This window comes from Argopecten irradians, chromosome 3 (assembly GCF_041381155.1).
Source record: "Argopecten irradians isolate NY chromosome 3, Ai_NY, whole genome shotgun sequence".
Lineage (NCBI taxonomy): Eukaryota > Metazoa > Mollusca > Bivalvia > Pectinida > Pectinidae > Argopecten > Argopecten irradians.
In genome coordinates, this window is record NC_091136.1 from 44400120 (window position 1) to 44411408 (window position 11289).

General features: G+C 36.5%; 1 protein-coding gene across 1 annotated transcript; it reads right to left on the minus strand.

Annotated features, from left to right (window-relative positions):
- Positions 1-452: 452 nt before the first annotated feature.
- On the minus strand, positions 453-8169 carry LOC138318732 (THUMP domain-containing protein 2-like). Its single transcript, XM_069261379.1, has 10 exons — positions 7734-8169; positions 6360-6471; positions 5968-6188; positions 5399-5476; positions 5105-5157; positions 4393-4480; positions 3266-3337; positions 2661-2772; positions 2249-2372; positions 453-1614 (listed from the first exon to the last, which is right to left on the minus strand). Exons 1-10 carry the CDS (start codon positions 7884-7886, stop codon positions 972-974), a joined length of 1656 nt encoding a protein of 551 aa, XP_069117480.1. The 5' UTR covers positions 7887-8169; the 3' UTR covers positions 453-971.
- Between the last annotated feature and the right edge of the window lie 3120 nt (positions 8170-11289).

The window sequence follows — 11289 nt, forward strand, 5'->3', positions numbered from 1 at the left end:
TAGCAGTATATATAAGCTAGTAGGACTTCATGAATAAAAGTCAACAAACAACCTAATTTGACAAATTGAAGTCCCCTACTGTATGTCTATGTGTGCTTTCTCATATAATTGAACCATCCTTTTTTTTGTTTAATTGTGATCAAAGTACAGGTCACAGTAACCTAGTTTTGGTAAGCACACAATCTCACCTAGGTGGACCCACATATGCATACCAAGGATGAAGTTCCAAAGCTTATTAGGAGGATGGACACAACACAATCCTTAATGACTAAGTGTCTGATGTGTCATATATACTTGACAGCATGGTTTCTTAAGGGCATGCATTTTAAGTACTGTACATTGTTTGTAGATGCAATGTTTTCATTACACTTTCCTGTTTTGGAATTCTTGCAATATTTCGTTATATAAAATACCTTTATCTGAGAATGGTGAGCTATTAAAGAAACATTTTAAAATGCCTTGAAACACTGGGATAGATTTGAGTGTATATGACTCCAGGAAACTGTATTTTAGAGAGTTATTGACCCTTGTTAATATTTTTCACACTTCTATTAAAAACAATTTACTTTAACCTTGATACTTTATAACTTTGGTCAAGGTCAATATTTATAAGGGGAAGGATTGCTGCTTTGGTAAAGGTCATAAGGCTGTATCAAGGGAGTACAGGTACATGCATATGCATAAAAATAATTCCTGGATGGGTATTTAGACAGGAAGGAGGAGTGTAACGAATGAACTGTTTTAATCATCGGCAATCAAGTAGCTCACAGAACATTTAACTATTATTAGAGCATCCAGCTAGTGTAAAGAAGTCGGGGATCCCTAGTTGGAATTTCGTGTTCAAATTGTTCTATCTCTGGCCTGTTACACATAAAAAATATACTCATTCTATTCCTTCATGTGGTGGTGCTATATACAGTAATGAAGAAACATCATAAATAAATTGGTTTATTACTTCATTTCTCTTTGATCTATAATCTATGAATCACACATATAGTAGCATCAGTCTCTCCAAGTTTGACATAGTGACTCTCCTTGACCTGTAATCTATTAAGAAATGTTTGTGACTTCATGCTCAAGTCTTTTCTGTATGAATCCATTTTATGTTTCCTATCATTTGAAGAACCAGCACAACCATATGTGTGTCCTTGGGAGAATGTGTGACCTTGACATGATACTTTCAGTACTGATTCTCTTGATTCATCATCACCATGATTACTATCGTCAGTCTGTACAGAAGTCCTCTCGGATTCACAAATGTTACTTTTCGAAGCATTCATATCAGCTTCTGTGTCAAGATTCTCCATATTCATGGTACTGGATGAATGGTCCAATTTTAAATCACCTGAAGCAGTTGGTGATTTTCCATCATCTGATGACTGTCTAACACATTCTGATGTTCCTGGTATAATTGAGGTTTGCTCGTCTCTTTCTGCTTTTTCACTATTTTGAGTGACCTTCACCTGACCTTGCTCATGGATTGTGTCACCCTTATCGTCTATCTTTCCCTTGGACAATGACTCGCTGTCAGCAGGCTGTCCACAAAGACCACATACTTTAGAACTGAGTTGTTGACTTGTAAGCAGTACCAGACATCCCCCTGGTTTTAACACCCTAAAACAAAGAAAATGCCTATATTTGTAATTTGTAATCTGCAACATCCTGAAATTCTAGAACCAGCAGTTGTCATTTTACAATTATACACCATTCCACTGATCAGTGGCATTAGCCAAAGTAGACTACAGGTATGCTTGATTCTATAATTTTAACTTCTATATGATAAGCTAAATATTGTGATGTAGTGATGCAGTCTGTGACAGTAATTTTTTTCGTTGCTAGTCATTTGGACTTGTAAACCCCAAAATGTTACTAGTCCGACTATTTAATCACTAGTCCAAATTAGATATACAGATTACAGTAGTTTTGCTTCAGCACTTCAGTCATGATCAGTTTCAATTTTTTACCCAAATGACAGTATGGAGTACAGTTCATTAACACAAATTCTCACAAAATGATGCATCCGGACAGAAATAATCGCATACAGAATGAACACAAAATGGGTTGAAAATGTAATTGACATACTACTCCTGTATATAAAGTGGGAGCCACTAGTCCAGTCGGACTAGTTAATTACATTTAGCACTAGTCCGGCTGTAAAATTACTAGTCATCGGACTTGCAGGGTTTCTTATTTCGATTTATTGTTCGTTATATTTTATTTTTACTGTTACTCTTTGGTTTTTGTTTACCTTGATATTTCTATGAGGCTTTGCTTGTAGAATTCCAGAATATTGTCACAGTCTGGAAGAAAATTTTGTCCAAAAGGGGTGTCACAGAGAACCTTGTCAATGCTTCCAGAAGCTGCTGGTATACCTGTATAGAGATAAAGTTTAATTTTCAGTAACACATACACACACACCCACACACATATATATAGATATATCTGACAAGCTTATGCCACCTTTAAAGGAACAGCGAATTATAAGCAAGGTGTTCCAGTAAAAGTTCAAGTTAGCAGAGTTCAACTGTATAAGGCATTGAATGCTTGTAACACCTTTCTCTCCTACCAAATACTTAATAATTAATGGTTCAAGCGAGACAGAGAGAAAGGACACTGAGAAAGTTTTTAGATGCTTTACCCATAACTTGTTTGATACGTACATCTTGCATCCCCCTGAACCAGTCCTATGCCGTGGAGACGTGACCACAGGAGATTTTCTGCAGCCTTGGATAGCTGATCCTTATTGATGTCCATACCAAGATATGATGCTGCCTGGAAAAGTTCAAAACAAAATAGAAATTCCGGAAAAATAAGTAAGTTGTACCAGGATTTTAATGTACAATATCATTATGGTCACCATATTTTAACCCCACATACTCAGGTGGTAAATGCATGTAAAGTAAATTTATTTATTTATTGTGGCACGGACTCCCCTGTCTGGTTATTATGGAGGATTCCCTTCATCAAGTTCTTCTAAATACTGAGAAGTCCATGATATATGGTATGTAGCATGCTGAGGTGAAGGTCTATGGAGTTGATCGTCCAAATTAATGACCTAGACCTTCATTCAAGTTTCAAATAAATAAATGATGAATTAATTTCAAAATGTTTTCTTCATAAACCATGACCTACTAGTATTAACTGTGACATACCAATCATACCACATGTTTCACCTAATTTCACTGCAAATCAATTCAACAAATTAAAGTTGTAAGTGTTGTTTTCAAGTTTATTTCACTACTTAACATTTTGAGAACACAATTACCATGAAGTTGTGACAAGCTTCAACCAGAATTGTGGCTTTTCCACACATGGGGTCCAGTACCACATCACCAGGCTATTGGAAATAAGAGAGATTGAAATCTAACTAAATAAATCCTTTCAATATACATGTTTTACAATAATTCATATCATGTGTAATTTTCATTAAAGTTATATGTGCCATAACCGGGCGAAAATTTTGGCATGTTAATTTTTCTTCATTAATCCATTGAAAACCATAAGGTTTGATGAATTAAGCAGTAAAAGTCATTCAAATGGCTTATAAACGTTAGTAACAACACAGAAATTATGTACTGTCAAATTATTGATTTTTTATGCCTTATGTATGTTTAGATGGAAACTTTCCTGCAAAAATCTCTTTACAATTACTAATAACTGTGTAAAAATTTGAAATGAAATTGTTGACCACAATTTAGCTTCATGGTCTGACCGTATACTAGGTACCCGGTACTCATTTCGCTTCACTACAGATGTACATATGATGATTTTTGGCAGTACTGCTAAAAATCCTTTTCTGCTCTTATCTGTATTGTAAAATTAAAACTAATGCATTGAAAGAACTGTAATTTTCAAAATGTTAGCAACTTTTGGTGATGAATAGCATAATAAAAGCTTATCTTGATTCGTGAGTATGAAAAATATGGAACATATAACTGTAAGCATTAATTTATTATTCTCCATGTAATCTAGCAAAATAACAAGCACAATAGTGTACAGTATGACAGAAATCCTGTAAGGTTATTATGTCTATACCAAAAGTTTGTAACGATAATCTGAAAAGTTCCTAAACACAGGTGACCTAAATATGTGAAACAATTTTAATGCATAATTTATTGAATTGCTATTTGGTAACTTTAAACTTCAAATTACTGTAGATGTATTTGTTTTTCATTCGAGAAATGCTGTGCTTCAATATGGTTGCACTATTTAAATCTGATTTTCTGTAACTGTTTACAATATAGGCCTATATAGCTATCATGGTGATTGTGTAAGTTCATCATTGAGCAAACCTTATCAAGATTGTTTTTTGGTAAAATTTTATTTTGCCAAAATAAGTAATGTTTATACAATATGAAGTTGAAAGCAGTTGTCTGCAACTAAATTGTTTACCTGAATATCAAGTAAATTAGACATTATCCAGGCGATTGTCCCTCTCAGTCCAAAATGACGAATATAGTTCCGTTTTGAAACTGGAATACTGCACAAACATGAAAGGTTCAAGCATCATCATTAATGTTTACAGGTTACACAAACCTAATTCATTTTTATTGATAAAATCACAGTTATAGAAGTGAATCTCCAGCCTATGAGTGTAGATACTCTAGGTTGTCTAATCTGAGACTATGACAAGTGTGTTTGGTTTTACTTTGTTTCAAGCCTTATTAAAATTAAAATAATAATTAGCAGCCCAAGTAATTCATAAAGGATGTGCCTGAAATCAGTGAAAGAAGAATGCTAAAGAATCTTGAGAAAATTTATCAAACTACCACCAATACCTGGCAACTGCCAAATATGGACCCTGAATTCATTATTTTGTGGTGAAGGGCGATTAAAAGAATGAGACAGCAGAAACACTCGGCTAATGCAGCGCCACCAGGATTATAAAGCCAGAATATAATACGGATGGTTGGATATACTGTCATACATCCAAGGTAGGTAATGCACATCAACCTACTTTTAAATCATTCTCATGATGCATGTACATTCATGGTTTAGTTATTTACAATACAGTGCTACTGGAAGAACAGCATAGGGAAAAGTATAACAAAATGTTGATGTAATAAACAGAACCCATTTAGGAATGCTGTGAAAATAAACTTACTTCTGTAGAGGAATACCCACAGTCAGTCGGTCATCATTCATGTGGACACATATCTGTTGAATAAATTAAGTTATTTTCAATAACTAATACTTCAGTAAAAGTATGAGTTATGGAATTCCGAGTAAAGGAAGTTTCCCATTAGTGTTGACAGAATTATTAAGAAGTCAAGTTGCTCTAGTAGTTGTGCTGGATTTCCAAAAAAGAAGAATCATATTGCAATGATCTTAGATGGTATCGTTATAATACAGACAATTGTAACAATACACTTCAAACTTATTTAGACAATATACTAACCTCTATGGACGGGTTACGTAAATCAACCTTCCAATTGATCAATCGCTTTAGACCAACACCAATGAATCTTGACAGCATCTACATCAAAAGTAAATTTACATCATAAATTAATTTTATTTAGCTTAGCAACTATAACTTTGAATAAAGAACCTAGATCTTGTCCAGAAAATCTTGCTTTATCATTTTTTTCATCCATGTGAACCAAAAGAAACAGCAATTTAAAGCAAGAAAGTAATATTTCAATGATACTCAATAAATACTAACATACAAGTCAAGCAAAATTATAGTAAATATTGTAGACAGAAACTTGCAGAAAGGATAAATCTACATGTATTTATCTGGTTTGCAGAAAGGATAAATATATTTATCTGGGTTTATTAGACAGGGAATGGGGCCAGGCTCTATTAGTCCAATGGTTAGGGTGTTCCAACATTTTACAGCTAATTTTCTCTAGGTATCCCAAATTTCCTTGATCCATCTCCTAAACATGACAAATCCTTGAAAAAAACCTGGCTGTTCATAGAAACAAGAAGCTGAGTTTGCGGTTATCATGTTCATTTGTTTCTTACCTGAGGTCGAATCCTTCGTCCGATTCTCCCAGCACATTTACAAGATACTCTGAATGTAACCAATGGTTTTTCTTCTTCTATGCGTCTTTTCTTACTTTCTGGATGTGAGTCATGTCCTTTTGCACAATGCATCTTTTCGACTAAATTTGTAAGGTCTGATTTGGTCCAGTCATCAAGAGAAAGAACTATTTTCCCAACATCTTTGACAGATTTTACACCACCTGAAAAAAATTCAAAAATAAACATTAATCTGCTGTCATTTTTTTATTTTTTTTCATTTTTTTTTTGTTTTCATTTTATTTTCATTTTTTTTTTTATATATCCATCATATTTAGTGTCTTTTATTTTAAAATTGATTAATGATAAGACAATCATGTTTATAAGATATATACCTAGAGAGCTGTGTCGTATAACCTGGACAAATGCCCTCTCTATAGATCTCAACTGGTTAACTGCTCCCGTAACTTCTGTATCTGCTCGGAAAAATATCTTCCCATCCGTCACCTGCAGAAAGAAAAATTGTTATAAACAGGAACAGTTGAACTCTAGCTACTGCATTATGTATACCCAGTATGTACATTTTATATTACAGTACAAATGTATAAAAAGCTACCTATCATACCATATATATAGAATTGCAATTGATGTTAACTTGAGACATATGGGTGTTTATTTTTTTATGTTGATGAAGATACATACATGTAACACAAAACACATAAAAATCTTAGTGTCATACCTTCATAGCTACATAAAAATAACCTTAATTAATTGCTTCTCAATATGTTGTCATGAAATATTAGAAACGGCATGCCACTTTTTCCTTTATACCATCCTCGATATTCCAGGGGTTCCGATTACTTACGATCTCTACACCCCTGGACTATCTCATAGTAAAACTGGAGGCAACAGAATAGAACAGGTAATTTAGTCATTTGATGTACATCAAAAGAACCGTATAACGGTACACTGTGGTTGACTGTGTGGCTTTGATGTTAGGCGTCGCTCTCTCTGTAGTCTTCAAAGGAAATCTTTGCTGGCCTGTGATTGGTCAAATGTTTTCAGCTGAGCTGCCTTCAATTTCACTATGAGATAGTCCAGGGGTGTAGAGATCGTAAGTGATCGGAACCCCTGGAGTATCGAGGATGCCTTTATACATATGTACATGTATATATATTAATTGCATGGACTGATAAAGTATAAATTCTTAAGAAAATGAATGCTGCATCATTGTTACAGCTACAAGCAAGATTACTGGGTAAATTATTTAAAATATATGAGTAATAACTAAAAAATGTAGATTGTTCATAATGGATGTATAGCATTTAAATACATTTAGTCCCAATTAAATAAGTCTATGAAGACCACCCAAAGAACAAATGTGTTAACATTTTAACATTATGAAACTGACACAGTATCAAATATGTTATTTTTTCTAATGTGATTTATTTTCAAACTTCAAAACGATGTAATATTTCGGCATATTTACAGACACAGGGGCACGTGTTCTATACATGGAAGATGTCAAAGCCATGCACCAGAACAAATCATTTTTATTACACTATTTACTTGGCAATAACGAGTGACATTGAGATGTGCCCTTAAATGCATCCTTATAAACCTACAACACTCAACAGGACGTGCCCGACACTATATATATATGTACACTCTCGCTATTAGACATACAGTAAACTTCAAAGTATACGTCAGGCGCCTGTGTTAAACAATAAATGTTACTGAAAAGCCAACGATCCGTTACTCATCATCACCTCGATCTCATCCCCATTAAGCTTTCGTCTGATTTCCTCAGCAACAAATTTCTCCGTTCCACGACCTGCACTACAGAAAAAGTGCATCCTTGTACAGACTACAGTGTCTCGTTTGTTAGCACACGTGGATAGGGGAGGTAACTCTAGGTACATAAACAAAAAATCTTAAAGATGCGCATAATATGCATAATCAAGATTATTTGGAATGTGATTTTTTGACATGGGGGCAGTGGAATAGATATCGTGATACGATAGCGACAACATCACCTCGAGTTTTAAGATGAATTTTGAGTTCTGTTGAAAGCTGTAGCTACTTGTACGATGCAGTCTCTAACATATAGTAAACTTTTATATAGCAATAAACTGAATACACAATCTTATCCACAGTGATATGAGAATAAGGCCTAGTTATAGTTTATATAACTATGGACCCACTAGAGTGCATTGAAACCATTTCAGACGTTTTAGGGGTATATATCAAAAATAGGTGAAATTCATACTATACATGTATATACTGCAACAGTACTATGATTTTTTTTTATTAATTTTTGATCTAGACCCCTAAAATGGTCTAAGGACACTCTGATGGGTCCATATTTATACAAATTGCAACTAATTCTCATATCCCTGTGTCTTTATCTAGAAATTAGATTTATAAAACTAAAGTAATGTTGACCAGTCAATTGCAGTGGTTACCACAGGCGCACGCATTTTGTTTTAATACAGATATTATAATAGACATAATAATGGTAATATTCTCTGATAATATATTATTACCAAGACATGCTGTCAGATACATTTGTATTACAGTCATCTCTTCCGACTATATGACTGGCATCTATCCTGATCCTATTGATGGCATCTCTCTTGATATTGTTACGGACATCTCTGCATGGTGACCCTATTGCCGACATCTCCCCTTATATTGACACTGACATCTCTCCTGATCTTACTTCAGCCATCTCTTCCGACCACATGACATCTCTGGTGATTCTGATCCTTTATGTTTTACTTGCAGCTGATTTCATTCTGTATCTTCATGGCATCCCTTTAGTTCAGCTGCCTGGGTTTCTGCCCCTCGGTACTCACCACAGGTTGCTCACTTGTCTCTCCCCACCGTCATCAGGTGGTTGCCAATTATGCTGGGATGTTTCAACCCTAAACCAAGACATCCTCCAGTTGGTGGGTCAGTAATGGTGGCAAATCCACTACTCGATGGATCCTGACTTCCATTCCATGTCACAATGACAACTGCCATAACCAGCAAGATGCTTTCTCATCATCTACACCAATTCTTCTCAAGGCCGATGTCAATTGCCTTCCCTCGTACTCCGAAATGTTGCAGGAGCCTGTTCGTTGATTGAGTTGGGAACCCTCTGCATCCAACCACGTCTGCGAACCGCCTTGTCTTCCATCCTTTCTCTTTGCAGTCTGCTATTAGATCCGCATATTTCAAGTTCTTCCTTTCATGAGTCTCTTCACAATTTTCCTCCCAAGGTACTGTGAGCTCCACTACAATGATAGTTCTGGACTGGTTTGATACCAGAACCATGTCTGGACGTAATGTAGTCTCCACTATCGGGAAAACAAGTCGTCCATCCAGGTCCACTTTGAGCTCCCAGTCCTTTACTCTGTCCAGCAATGATGTTGTACTTAGTTGCCTTCTCCCGCTCCACTGTTTCACCTTCCCTTACAAAAATCTTCATATTTCCTGGTGTTGATTTTGAGCGCTTCCTTCACCTTTCTTCCTCTACAATGATTGACAACTCGCGTAGGACCTTATCGTGACGTCATCTGTAATGTCCCTGTGTTAACGATATCCGACACTCCCGCGGGTTCGAATCATATGTTTGGCAGTTGCCAGGTACTGACAGTTGGTCGGTGGTTCTTCTCCGGGTTCTCCGGCTTTCCTCCACCAACAAACTTGGCACGTCTTTACATAACCCTGGCTGTTAATAGTACGTAAAACTAATAAAACCAAAAACAAAAACATGACAAGATGTGGACCATTGATTCATGGATCCGACAGAGCTGACATGATGGGTCCTCAATAAGTCACCACTGGTGAAGATTTGCTGGGGACGGCGGTCAATACCCATCATACGTGTTACGGTCAGGTCGTCCATAAAGCCTTTCAAGGGAGGTTGATATATCACAGACCCATTCCCGTGATGAACAGGATTGGCGACATGGTACAACCTGCTATTATGTCCTTCTCCAGTCGTTGCTACTCTGTAGTCACTCTATCCACTGTAAAGCGGAACTTTATGTCACTGAAGTAGCTTCTGACAATGTCTTCTCTAGCAGATGGTCAAGATCCGTGCAGATTCAATAAACTTGTGTGGGACTGATCCGTAAGCATTGGCCAGGTCTCACCACACCACCAAAAGTTCTTTTCTCCGTCTTTGCTTTCTTTGCTTTTTTATTAGCTTACTATGGCTCACATGTTCCACACATCCAGAAATACCTACCTTCTGCATGGATGTGTTGATGTACCAGGTATTTGTTGTCGACCAGGTATGATGCCAGGCGCTTGGTTATTATAGAAAAGAAGATATTTCCTTCAACGTTCAGTAAGGATATTGCTCTGAACTTTATTATCCACTTCAGTCCTAATCATTTCCAGACATAGATCCCCATATATCCTATAGTATCTATCTCCCAGCCAAACAACTGCATATCTCTCCCAAGTTTACGCTAGGCTATATATATCATCAGAGATAAGCAACAGCTAGAGATGTAAATTAGAGAATATGAAGTACTGTACCTGTTATCGTTACCTACCATTCAAAATTGACAAATTCGTTATCGGGAAAGATGACGCTATAGCACCAGAAGAACCGAGATGATAGATCGGAAGAGAGGTCGGCTATAGGATCGAGAGAGATTGGGGTCTATATAGGGGACCGCATCCTCGATACTCCAGGGGTTCCGATCACTTACGATCTCTACACCCCTGGACTATCTCATCGTAAAACTGGAGGCAACAGAACAGAACAGGTAATTTAGTCCTTTGATGTACATCAAAAGAACCGTATAACGGTACACTGTGGTTGACTATGTGGCTTTGAAGTTGGGCGTCGCTCTCTCTGTAGTCTTCAAAGGAAATCTTTGCTGGTCTGTGATTGGTCAAATATTTTCAGCTGAGTTGCCTTCAATTTCACTGTGAGATAGTCCAGGGGTGTAGAGATCGTAGGTGATCGGAACCCCTGGAGTATCGAGGATGAGGGGACCGGGAGGAATATGTTATAAGGAAAAGGATCAGTTAAGATACCGTCGATAGCATCGGGATCCAAGATGTTTTATAATGTATCGTCAAGATACACAACACAATGCACTTGGTGTAAGCAGAAAGAAGATCGGGAGAAAGATCGGCGAAATGACCAAGGGTGGTATCGATGTTTGGGATAAAGAGGTCAGCGGATTAGAAGTATGAACTATGTCTGTACTGAAGATCAGGACAATTAGTCTTCAGAACAATTGGCGATACCTGACATTGCTGGCGATAGAGCTAGACAAAAAAGGAGGAGAGAAGTCTCATACTAGTATACCATCA